At 41.9% G+C, this 13,289-nt stretch overlaps 1 protein-coding gene across 2 annotated transcripts in view; it reads left to right on the plus strand.

Moving 5' to 3' along the window:
- The window catches only part of deptor (DEP domain containing MTOR-interacting protein), a 29,599-nt gene extending 16,526 nt beyond the window's left edge, over nucleotides 1-13,073 (plus strand). For both annotated transcript variants that reach the window (XM_034612063.1, XM_034612064.1), the window contains exons 6-10: nucleotides 2,514-2,696; nucleotides 3,696-3,833; nucleotides 6,123-6,193; nucleotides 6,267-6,371; nucleotides 11,565-13,073. In XM_034612063.1, the coding sequence (XP_034467954.1) occupies nucleotides 2,514-2,696; nucleotides 3,696-3,833; nucleotides 6,123-6,193; nucleotides 6,267-6,371; nucleotides 11,565-11,687 (620 nt within the window). In that variant the 3' untranslated portion in view covers nucleotides 11,688-13,073. The remainder of the gene's footprint in view (nucleotides 1-2,513; nucleotides 2,697-3,695; nucleotides 3,834-6,122; nucleotides 6,194-6,266; nucleotides 6,372-11,564) is intronic.
- The last annotated feature ends 216 nt before the right edge of the window (nucleotides 13,074-13,289 follow it).

A 13,289-nucleotide genomic window follows, 5' to 3' on the forward strand; every position in this document is an offset into this window, starting at 1 on the left:
ATAAATTATTCCCTGAGAAATTTGAGAAAATGTCAAAAAATACCCCATCTCACAATGTTTAGGAAAGTGATGAAATAAATTCCTGGATCTGCCCCTTTGTCCGGATCCACACCAAAATTCAATTAAATCCATGAGGGAGAGTCATTTCTACCCTCTCTCCCTCTTCTGCTCCTGCTTCTCCTCCTCTCTTCGCCTGATCGCCCCTCGTCACACAGTGGGCCCATCTGCTCTCTCTCTCTCTCACTTCCTGTCTCAAGGGCTGTAATAGAGCTGAGCATCTCCAGGGTACTAGGAATGTAGTGTTCTTTAACACACACACAAACACACACACACTTCAGAGCTATGTGTTGTCGCTTCACTTAGTTAATGTAATACGGAGCTTTATCTGCCTCCTGCTGGCCTTAGAGGCTTCATGGTGTCACCCTCCCAGTTGAAATAACCGCACAATGATATATGAGCTGGTCACTACACAGAATGCCACACATGCATTTGTTACAATAGGGAGGATAATTGAAAATAGTTTAGTTTGATACATATATTGTGTTTGCCCGTCCTCAGCTCCCTTGAGAAACGCATAAAAAAGAGACGAGAGAACGAGATGACGGACCAGTCTGAATTCCTGCCGCGGCCACACATTCACACATGTGATGTATGGGGGGGCAGGTCTGGATGGATCCGCATTGTGTTAGGTTTGTGTGTTTTCTGTGGGACAGCATGGCAGTTGTTTTTCTGCATTGTCCGGCTGAATCCCACACAAAGACACAGACTGTACGTTGCGGATAATGCCCCACGGGCAAATCAAGAATATGAGGTGGTGAGAGGAGGGCTGCTGTGTCGCTGTGGCAAAGGCATCCGGCGAACAGCATGCTGGGTAAGGCTTCATAAATCTCAAACTGAGACTGCTGGTGTCAAAAGATCTTCCTAAGTCAGTTTAAACTGAACGAGAAAAACCATCTATAGCAGCTAAGTCAATCTATTAGTGAGGAGAGGAGTATACAGTATGTTAAAGGTCTTTGTTGACAACAGCCTTGCATCCATAGGACATGTGACCTGACTGTGGCCAGTGTGTTTCTATGCAGATAAATTAAAATGGAGCTAAATGACCACACAGTAGAAGTAAATTACCATCATTACGTTTTGGCATAATGTGTTCTTGTAGTTTTGGATATTGTTGACCAGCCAAAGATTGACCACTGCTGTTAACCCTTGTGTCTCAAGTAGTAAAATATAGTTTATTTTTTAGTTTCTTGTGAGGTTAAAGGGAAAGTTTTGAATGAAATATTTACACATTTATCTCTTTTTAAAAATGGAAAGTCCTAAACTGTAAAACGCAGCATAGCTCAGTTCAATACACTATTTTTCTGACTTAATTACTATTCTCTACTAATACTACTGTTACATCATCTTTTAGTTTAAGCATTATTGGTTGAACAAAGGGTATGGTAAATGTAGTGGATAGAACAGGTCTGTTACTTAACATGAGTCAAATTAAATGAGAGCAAAAGTCTTCAAAGCTCTTTGATGCTTTGATGCTTTGATGCTTTGATTAAATGTGGGGAGTATCTGAGATATTCAGGAGGATCACGAAGAAGCATCACATTCCTGTGTTTTTCAAGGCCAGCAACACACAGAGACAAACATAAGGTGCTCTCCTTCAATGACAATAATGTACTAATTTAAGATGGGTAGAGCACGTGGTTTAATTTCAACAACCATATCCTCTTACACTTTGCTTCACGTGACTTCAAGATGGTTGTTTACACTTGGTCTCATGTGACTCCAATGACGTCAATGACTGTCGCTACAAGCGCCAGGAACACAAACACCCCCAGAGATTTAATACCTGGGACTTCCCACCGCTCACGTAAATGTCTACAAGTTCAACTGCCCTCGATCCAGCTCCTCTTGAATAACCGTGACCTGGATGACTGAGAGTCTTTACTGACACCGTTAACTGTAAATCTCAGCCTGTATCTTAGCACTTTACCGTCCAAAATCAAATCTTTTCTGTATTTTCCTGTCGCTGAATTCAGGTAATACATTTAAAATCTTAAAAACTAACAAAATAAGAGCATGGTGTGGAATTACGTTTTATTTTAGCAAGCTTATTGATTTTAGATAAATGTGTACTCTGGCAACTCTCTGGTTCCGCTGGTCTGATCTGTCCAGCTGAGATGTCCCAGGTCAGTGCTCTCTGCGGTTAGTTTGTTTAACACAGGTGATCTCAGCTCAGTGGAAAGTTTGTTTAGTGCTGCTCACGTGGGCTCAGCCGACCTGTGGAAAAAAAATCACATTGTCTCTTAGTTATTAAAATATGACTCACGCTATATAAAATACACCAGAGTAAGACTGTTCAAGTTTTATTGATGGAAATAGCAATTCATTATCTCATGATTTCCATCTCTCTATCTTTTGCATACTGTCTGAAAGAGGAGATTAAATTGTTCAGGAGGTTTCCCTGTCTTTATCAAAATGTATTTATTCTATCCATGTCCGTTCTTTTTTGTCACTAGTCACCAACAAGCATCACTTTGTCGACGGGCCCCTCCTCTACCAGTTTAGGATGAATTTCCGACGACGGCGGCGACTCATCGAGCTCCTTCACGAGCGCAGCCGCAGCATCCCCGAGAGCCACGACAGCCCCTTCTGTCTCCGCAAGCAGAACTCAGACGGAGGCAACACCAGCTTCCTCTCAGGTGAACACTGCACCACGCAGACATGGAGAGTAACTGTACAATCACTACACACAGGTTCAACACTGTATCATAGTTTCTTTTGCACCAAATGGTCCTAAGAGTCGGTATGAACTCTGTTATTTTGACTAGGAACCTGTCCTTAAATTTAAACCTGATCAACATCTTTAGATGAAACTTTTAACTTACATCTATTTTGCTGATTAAGTTTTTCTAAGCAAATATTGTAAAAAAGAAAATAAAGTTAAACGATCTCTGTCTCCAGCTCCTCACGAGAGGATTTGCTGCTGTTCTTCATCCTATATATCGTTTTACTTTAAGACTCTTGGTCGGACAGAACAAGAACAAAAATCTGACCCTTGGATTCCAGAATGCTTTGATGAATATTGTTTCACTGCTTTGTGAAATATCAAAGAGAACTTTCAATGAGGTGCTGTTGTTTTGTATTTTCATGTTTAGTGAGTCAGTTTTCTTTTCTTTGTTCACATTATGTAATCAAACGCTTCCCTCGGCTGGTTGCTACTTTTTCTTTATCACATGCTCATACACAGTCATGTTAACTGCTGTGCTTGGAGCCACGGTGAAAAGTTGCATGAAATAATAAGTAGTAAAGTCATGTCGTTTTCTAACTTCATTTTTATTTTGGTCGATTCCACTTCCACAACTAGAGAATCAAGTTTTTCACCTTCAGAAATCTGGCATGGTTCATTTTTAGAGCTTCATAACCAAGCAATGGTATTACCTGAATATACTGTTGGTAGAATATACTGCTACTGAAGACTTTTTTTTCTTTTCTTGAAAGAACTTGTAAACATCACTTATTTAAAAGTGGTTCCTACGAAAAATGGCTTAAAAGAATTGTTTATTCCAACCAAATGAGTTTATTCTACCTGGAAGGGTTATCCGACTTGTCTATACACTGTTTTCCCCTCTAGTTCTTTCTCACTCTGCTGTTTATGCTCTAGTCCAACATCTCTCCCTCTCTGTCTCCTTCTGTCTCAGTGAGTCCCACTAAAGAGATAAAGGTGGTGGTCGGAGTCCGCCGGAGCAGCATGAGCAGCAGCTGTGGCAGCAGCGGTTATTACAGCAGCAGTCCTACGCTCAGCAGCAGTCCACCTGTCCTCTGCAACCCCAAGTCTGGTACGATGACATGCACACATACAGAGTCTAGTTTGAAGAGCATAGCAGTACATCTTCAGGTGCTATGCCTTATTTGATGTGTCGGTGACATTTTAGTAAATCGTCTTACGTTGAAGATTTTATCCACAACACCAGACTTTCAACAGCAGGGATGTTGCAACAGGTTAGGCAAAGCAGGCAATTGCCTATGGCCCCAAGCGGAGATGGTCCTGAGTTAGTCCACAACAATGACAATTTTGTGATGATATATTCTATGATCGGCTCTGTACAGGAAACTGCAATGACTGAAACTCCCTAACTGGGCCCTGTGTCACGAACTTTCTCCTGAAAGCTTTGTTAATTTAGATGTTTGATTCAAAACAAGAATGTCTAAATGAGTGCACCGAGGATGATTACTTAAATGTTACCACTCTATACCATTATTTATAAATAGGCACTGTGCAGACTTTGATAGTAAAATATTTGTTTCAAGATTGGAATGATGTGGTTTGCTATCGTGTGTTCCTTGGGTTTGGTTTGATGTTGGAGCCCTCAGGTCCCCAAAGTCAGGGTTATAGCACAAATGACAAATCTCACCTCCTGCCATTCAGTCCATCACAAACTGTGACTTCACAACTTGTAAAAATAAATATTGATGTGAGTTTAGATGACTTCATGTTGACTACAGAGGAAGACAGACGTGCTGCACTTGGGAGGTGATAATCGTGAACTTAATCATTGGAGAAGTTCCGCTTTAACTAATGCATGGAGATCTGAATGCAGAAGTGACGCCTTTCTGTGGGTGTGTGTGTGTATATGTGTGTGTGTGTGTATATATGTGTGTGTGTGTGTGTGTGTATACTGTGAGAGGTTTCCTTTGCTGTGTCTAATCTGAGCAGAGTCTTTCACAGGAGTCTCTTTGTACCAGCGGAGCTTCCTCCACCAGCATGAGCACTCACACACCATACACAATGAACAGGAAAAGGAAGGCACACTCTCTCGTGAACACACACACATGTGCACGCGTGCACACAGACACACACACAAACACTTCCCCTCTGCCTCGTATTAACCTTAGTACTTGTGTATCACATGATGGGAAGCTAAGGATTCCAAAAATATGAACCATTCTCATTATTCAGTACAAAGGTTTCCCAATGAATGAGGAGTTTTGAGGTTAAACAAGGCTCCTTCACAAATACTCCCACTGAATGAGGTCTCTTGTTTTTAGCTGATTCACCACAAAACGGGCAGTTCAAGACATTGACTGTTTTTAAAGATGGACGATGCATCTCAGCTTCCTCGGGTATGAACGCCACCATCTTGCTCTTTTGAAGTCAGAGCCTGCGCTGTCAGGATCAGGGTACGGAGCCACAGTATCAAGGCCCCGCCAACTCAAGCGCTCGGCCAGAGTCAGTCTCAGCCGTCAATCATGACTTTTCACCATGTTTACATAGCATCAAATAACTAATTAAAACCAAACTTACCAGAAAAACACTTGAACTCAAATCACTGTGATAAGAACTACCTAAAATAACAATTTCTTTTTTTCTGTCTATTACTTCGATAAAAAACATAGTAGTTTGTCCATTTATGTTTGAAGGTGCAACAGCCCACATTTACTTTTCTTGTCAGTCACATCACGATGCTTATCAGCGATGATACATAAATGCTACGTGTGTGTTTCCTTCACCTTGAACTTGACCTGAAAGGCATTCAGCCAGGAGGAGCCACCCTGAAGGACAAAGTCTACTATGCGATATTTTTTCTTTTATCAAAGAAAAATATTTTTTTTTGTTCTTTCTGAGTTGCTGTTTTAATTTATGAATTGTTTCATGTGGCCTAGACACTGTTTCAAAATGATTGATAACAAATGGTACACAAACACAAAGAAATACGGATTCCTGTGTTGGGTCATATTGAAGTGAGTTATGGTTAAGGGAAGTTGGAGGAGGGGAAGGGGAGCTGTACTGCTTCAGGAAGCCGCAAGCCCCCAGGCCCATTAGCATGTGCAACTTCTTCACACACACACACACACACAGGTCATTGTAGTAACAATGTGAATTCCCCCTCCACATTCAAGTGATTGTTCAAATCGCAAATAGAAAGTGACAGCCCACACGCATTGGTCATACATTTCTTGCCACTAATGCTGTGTGTGTGTGTGTGTGTGTGTGTGTGTGTGTGTGTGTGTGTGTGTGTGTGTGTGTGTGTGTGTGTGTGTGTGTGTGTGTGTGTGTGTGTGTGTGTGTGTGTGTGTGTGTGTGTGTGTGTGTGTGTGTGTGTGTGTGTGTGTGTTTTTCTCAACAGTTCTGAAGAGACAAGTGAGTCCAGAGGAGCTGCAGACGCCAGGAGGACCTTTTCTAAAGAAGACGTTCACAGTACGACACACACACACACACACACATTAAAAACAGTAGAATGTCATATCACTGTGTTCTTATTGCTCCTCAGATTGTAGGCGATGCTGTGGGCTGGGGCTTTGTGGTGCGAGGCAGCAAACCCTGTCACATCCAGGCGGTGGACCCCGGTGGACCTGCAGCTGCAGCTGGCATGAAGGTACGACTGAGAGAGAATCATAGAGTCTTGAATGTTTGAAAACTCACCGGGCTCCCGTCTGTTCATCACTGGGGAAAAGGAATGGAGAAAAGAAAGGAAGGTAGATGATATAGCTTGAAGTTAAGAAGAAGGAAGGATAGGTACTCAGATCAAGGACAGCATATAATAGTTGGAGGGATGAACAAAGAATAAATCCTTTTTCTTGGTTGGTGACTTGGCTGCAAAGACGCATGTGTGCATTGAATAGGAAATTCATTGTTTTCATTTCACTGAAGGGGTTTTTGTCTGGTATGTGCATGTTCTTCCACCAAACCTTCTTAAACCAGTCATTATCTGCTCTTCAAAAACATGTCTATATGTGCCCAAGACAACTTGTGCCCAAGGCTGCGTGAGGAGGATGATTGGAGATGTGATGGGAGAATCTCTAGAGAGAGAAGCTATAAAAGCAGGAAGAAGTGAAGTGAGAAGGAAAAAGGAGTCAGGAAGGAGGAAAACAGGGAAACTGTGGTTTCGCTGCCACAGCTGGCATGAAGGTATGAAAGGAGAGTTAGAGCAAGGAATCCTGGGAATGCAGAGCGTAGCGACTTTAACCACAACATGGGGAGGGAGGAGAGAGCAGGGAGTGAATGAAAGGAGCAGCAGGAGCCAGGAAGAGGAGCAGAGAAGCATGTGACTTAGAGGGGGAAATCAGAAGCACATAATAAGCAGTTGGCTGTGCTTAATTGATCATTAAAGCATTGTTAGCACTGCTGGACCTTTTCATCAGGCGTTTAAAATGGCTTTCAGGATAATGATCTATGATAAGTGTCTGAAATGACTTTGACTTTGAGTTTAGAAAGGAAACTACAAGGAGCTAAAAGGTTATATATACCCAGTGTGTAATTATTAAATCCAAGAAGAAAAATACTGCAAAGCTGCTGCTGTGTTCTCTCCATGACGGTGGCAAATTCAATTCAAGAGTGTGGTTTTTCAGTTTTAGAGCAGGACTTGTTGAATTCATGTTCCGATTTTGTAATACTTTCACTCAAAACCTTGCGCTTGTATTCAAATAGCCCATGCTTGTGCTTAGATTTCCATCAACGAGGGCAGTAACATTTTTACTTGTCAACACTACACCTTACCTTCATGGACTTGTTGCACAAAAACAATCCACGAGCAGAGGATAAATTCGAGAGCGGGCGCACAGAAGCAGCGTGAGCAGGAGAGGAGCTGAAGCTGGAGCGCAGGAAATCCATCCAACCCACTAGATATCTGAGTGCAAGTTTGAGCACAAGCAGAGCACATGTAAGCAGAAGGCTTTTTGAGTGCGAGTTCAGGGGTTTGAGTGGAAGGATTACAAAATGTGATTGGGACATCATTAAGTCTTGCTCTGAAACTAAAAGGCCTCGCTCTTGAACAAAGAGGAAAAATAGAGAGGATGTTAACTCAGAGTGAGGCCAGAGAGAAGACACATGAGCTGAGAAGTGAAGAGTGGAGGAGGCGGCAGAGCTTCAGTATTAGCACTGAAAGAGGAAACTGTCAAAAATAATATCACTTCTGCCCTGGTTACTGTTAACAGTTTTTTTTATTTTACCATGGAAACACCTTTCATGAGGCGCTGTCGGTCATAAAAGCCTGCACCCTCGTAAAGTGCGTGTTTTTGTGGATGCAATTAGCTCTCTTGCACCGCGTGACCTGTGTATGTGTTTACTGTGAGGACATCGAGCAACAGTGATTTACAAAAAATCATAAATGTGTTGTTTTTTTAGATTAAGATGTAGATGTAATATTATCTTTTATGTGCATACCAAAATGTATAACCATGAGGCCTTTTAATTGTAATAATAAGCCGAAACCAGAACATTAGGTTTGACGTATCATCATCACTATCCCAGATTAAACTGTGAGCATGCAGCAGTGTGTGCAGGTTCGTTTCACTGCCTGCAGTTCCTACAACGTTAGTCTTGTTCTCACCTCACCTGACGACTTTTATGTATGTGTAATTAAGCAGTAAAACACTTCAGTCGGGGGGGGGGATGATGCCGCCTTGTTGGCACCACAGTCCATGCAACAAGCCAAAGAAGAAGCCGGTTACACCCACTGAACTCAGAGGGCTGGTAGCATCACCAGGCTCCTCTCGTGTCTCATCAAACACTCAGCCCCTCCCGCTACACACAGACACATACATCAGCATTGTCTGACCATAATGGATTCCAGCACTTATGTAACTGTCTAATACGCCGCTCTTAGAGCCACTTCTAATGCACTTTCAGAAGGCGGCAGGTAGAGCAGGGCGTGTGTGTTTGTCTCTCTTTGTCTCCATTTGTGCGTTCTGTACTGTGAATGTTTGCACACCGTTATGTGTGGGAACTGAAATGTTCTGTTACAGTCTTTTCACCAGGGCGTTGGTATTATCAGTCTCTTCCTCGATGTAAACCATTTTAAACGTTCAAAGATTATAAGATTTAAAGTTCAGACAAATCAGGAATTTTATCGTAATAATATCGTTTACATTCAGGACCTTTTAAATTCTTTCTTTGAGTATATTGATTTTGCTGAAAACACAATTATGACCCGTCAAGACTGCAAATGGTCAAAATTCATTCTCTGTAATTTGCTCCCTTGCTGAGATGCTCCTGGAGTCTTGTTCTCTCTGAGGAGTTGCCAGGCAACCAGCTGACTCCAGGAAGTCGCTGCTCCTTGCCAAAAAAAACCCCTGTTCTCTGTCTTCTTTTTTAAATGTCTCTGTCACATTAAACAAACACGATACAGTGAGTTAATTAGTGAGCTCGACACCAGACAGGCACTGTGTGGATTCATCAAAATTGATAAAACTCTTTTTCATATATTTACTGTAGATAAGTGTGTAAACACAAAGCCAATGTAAATAGAATATACAAACACAAATGTTAATCCAAATGAATAGGACCATGCGACATTAAATACTGCCTCTTCTGCTTGTGTAACTGTTTGGCTGCCCTCGGATACAATCCTACAATGTCCAGTTTTATGAATCCGTTTTATTCTTAAATGTGGAAATGAACCACACTGAAAACATTGAAGCCTGTGTCTCCACTGAGCCTGGCATGTTGCCCACTTACCTTTGGAAAGAGGCAGGGGAACTATTTCCTGTGGTTTCCAATCTCCTGACTTAACAAGCAGACACAATATGTGACATCAACCTTCTTATTTTGTTCTAAGCGAGTACACATATTATACAAATGTTCAAACAATTTTCTTTGAACACCTAATCAAGCTGGGAACCTTCCAGCAAGGGGCTCGTATTGAAGCACAGCCTCGGGAGAGTTTTTTCCAAAGCACGACCAACACCTACATTACAGCTCACAGTTATCACTGCGTGTCGGTGGAGTATCTCTGCGTGGCCTCGCCACATGTGAATGTTTATTCTCCCTCCTCCGTCCTCTCTCTATGTTGGTTCCTAGCTCTATTCCTTTCTCCGTGTGGGAGAGATCTTTTTTTTTTTTTAACCCTCTGAGTGCCAGGAGCCATTCAATCCAGCTGGGCCTCAGCCAAGACCAACAACCCCACAGCCTGAAAGGAGGGAAGCGTCAGTGGGAGAGAAAGAGGGGGAGGGTGTCAGGAGGGAGCTTGAACGCAAAGGTAGAACAGAGAGAGAGAGAGATAAATGAATAGCAGTGGAGAAAGAGAGCGGGCATGACGGACAGTCCTTTTGACGTATGTGAAGCAGTGAGATGCATAAGCAGAGGTTTAGATGTGATTATAGTGAGAGGCTGAAATTCCTCTGCAGCACAGGATTAACAGTCTGGGCTTTTTCCCCCCCTCTCTCCTTCCCTCTATCACTCTTAATCTGTCTTTCCACTTATTCCCTCTGCCTATTTTGATCCCTCCTTTCCGGAATCATTGAGGAGAGATGGAAATTGATGTAAAAATCAAGCAGAAATTGTAACCTCCATGATTATATGCAAGATGATTACATGCACATGGAACTTAATACATCAAAGTTTCTCTTCCCTCTGCACTTATTGATTTATGGGCAACATAATAATGTGCTTTCCAACATGCGTGATGCTTTTATCTGCGTCTCCTTTTGGGAAACATTTGTGAGCCAGTGAAGTATGCTTTGTGTGTGTGTGAGCCCGTAATAGCTTCCACAAAATAGAAAACACCCAAACCACAACAGCAGCAAGAACAACAGCATCATGTTGCAATAGCTGGAAGGCAACAGGTCTTATTTTTATCGGAGCTGCTGAGTTGGAGCGGTGGTTAAATGGCGATAAGGGAGGTGGGGCCCGTGCAGGCGTGACGGGAGAGTGACCGGAGCGTGATCGTCTTGTTGTGCCTGGTGTCATTCAGCCACAGTCACCACTTCATGTCAAGTTATCAGTGTTTATGTTGGAGCTACGAGTGTGTTGCAATTTCTCTCCCAGGTCACTGCCGCCTTCTCTCTTTCCTCCTCCTTCCTCTTGATATTTCTTAAAGGAATAGTCCAACAAAACAAATCATTCATCTGTCAGATACTAAGCTGTAGGCTGGAGAGGTGATAAATGAACACACTGGCATGACAAATAACAGAGTTTTAAAGTTTAACTAAATGTTTAACAGAATAAACCACTAGCTCTGACGTGGGCTTGAAATGTGGTCCTGAAAGATCCATGAATTATGTTGTAAAAGGCCTTATCTCGCAATGTTAAAGAAAGTGAAAAAAAACAGTTCCCCGATCTGCCTCCTGATCCGGATCCACACTAAAATTGTATAGGTCCTTCCCTGACCCATTCCTCGTCCATCCCAAGAAGTTTGGTGGAAATCAGTTCAGTGGTTTTTGTGTAATTTTGCTTACAAACAAATATGCAAACCAAACCACAAAAAAAATATAACCACCTCATTACCTCTGCCAAGGAGATTATGTTTTTTCTGCCATTTGTCTGATAACTGACTACATTTCTTCAAACTTGGTGGAGGGGATGGATAATGTTCAAGCTGTGTGAGGCATTTTCAATATTATTGTTAATTTATCAAAGAATAATTCATGGACCTTGATGGAAAAATCAGGCATCTTCAGAGGTCCGATATTTGAGTTTGTGCAGTTTGGTGCAGCTTGATTGGATTTACTGTGACTGTTGGGCCTCAGCGGAGGTTTGCGCTCCAGTAAGTGCCGTTCTAGTTCTTGATACTTTGACAGTATTACAGCCAAACCATTGAACACCTCTCCCCTCTCTGCCCGTCTTTCTCCAGGTGTGTCAGTTCGTGGTGTCGGTGAACGGCCTGAGCGTCCTCTCCCACGACTACCGGACCGTCAGCAGCCTGATCCTGACCGGACCCAGGACAATCGTCATGGAGGTGATGGAGGGGGTATAAGTTTGAGAAGAGCTATGAGAGAAAGTCTCATAGAAGATCAGTGTGATAATAACGTGGGGACTTGAAGGTTTCAGACTTGACCTCAGAACCACACAGACGGAGAACCGTAGACGACTTGAAACGCACCCACCGTTCTGACGTTGTTTGGAGAAGGTGGACGACGGAGAAACCGTGTGTGTCAACAATGTGGGTGTTCACGTCAAGTAAATGATTCAACCTGTGGGTCAATCATACAAGTTCTAGCTTTTTCTTTTGAATTTAGGGGCATGTGCACTACAGAGGGAAAGTGCTTGAGCCGCCACCTCTGCAGACGTTAATCCAGCTGCTTCATTGTGACTCTCACTCTTATTGAGGAGGCCCCAGACTTGATGTGCGAAATCATTTTGTTTTCGATTTCAACACCGAACTGGATCGTGAATCTGTTGCTGGACAAGTCCGAGGACGTGAAACACAGATTTTTCTCATTAGAAACGGGAGTTAAAGAAGTAAAAGCTGAAACGTTAACAATAAGGAAGAAGATTTTGTGTTGACACTTTGAGTGACCTCTCCCCCACTTAGTTTCCAACCATGGACTGAACCCTTCTGTTGACACAACGCTGCCCTCTGCTGGGATGAACAGGCAGATGCAGAGAGGGAGCACATTTACTTGATCTTCATACAGTAAATCACAAATCTTAGGTTTTGGGGGGGTAATAGTAATTTTCTTTACCCGTGAATCACCATTTTAAAAAGAAGAAAAAACACTTTTTTTTTTTAAAGCCTTGTCGTGTGAAAACCACACAGACATGTTCATTTCTGCACACTTGCTAATTTGTTGGTGTACATAAAACAAATGCAGTGATAATCTGCATGAGACATTACCAGGCACAATGTACATAGACATTATGCACAAACAAACAAAAGATGGAACCCTGCTTCAGAGAAAGTGGTGTTTATGCGATGAAGCCTCATTAATGTGATGAGAATATCTTGAAACTAATTGTTTTTTTAAAAGGATTCATTTCCTTTTTATTTTAAGGTGACGCCTGATATACAGACCTTAAACTTTCATAATTATTTGTAAGAGCTTGTTTGAGAGTTAATATTGTTTGTTATATTTACTGCTGAGAGGCTCTTTGCTCTAAAACACCTTTTGGAAATATTGCTAAGAAAAGTTACACTTATTGACTTAAAAAAATAAAATACACCAGTGGCAATTGCATATAAATCCTGTTTTTGGAGCCATGGTGTGCCAACCAGCTTTCCTGGAAGACTTTACAGTAAAAGCATCAAAAACAAGATATTTTATTGACCTTTTCATTATAGATATTGTATTGACAGTATATGTTCTTTGATGTTTGATGAATATTAAAGAGTAGAATGAATATGAGTGTGTCAGAATTCAGACCATCACCAAGATAGAAATGTCCAAAATCTCATATCTTGATAAAAGACAGAACCTTAACATCAACCATTACTTCACTGATGTAACAAAAGTAATTTTTTCATTCTAAAATTAACACAGTAACGCATGCAAATTACAAAATAATGAATCTGTCCAGCTGTGTGTGTCAGGTGACTATTTTGGTCCAATGCATTGATTGTGGCTACAGTCAAAGTTTC

Source organism: Hippoglossus hippoglossus, chromosome 16 (genome assembly GCF_009819705.1).
Source record: "Hippoglossus hippoglossus isolate fHipHip1 chromosome 16, fHipHip1.pri, whole genome shotgun sequence".
NCBI lineage: Eukaryota > Metazoa > Chordata > Actinopteri > Pleuronectiformes > Pleuronectidae > Hippoglossus > Hippoglossus hippoglossus.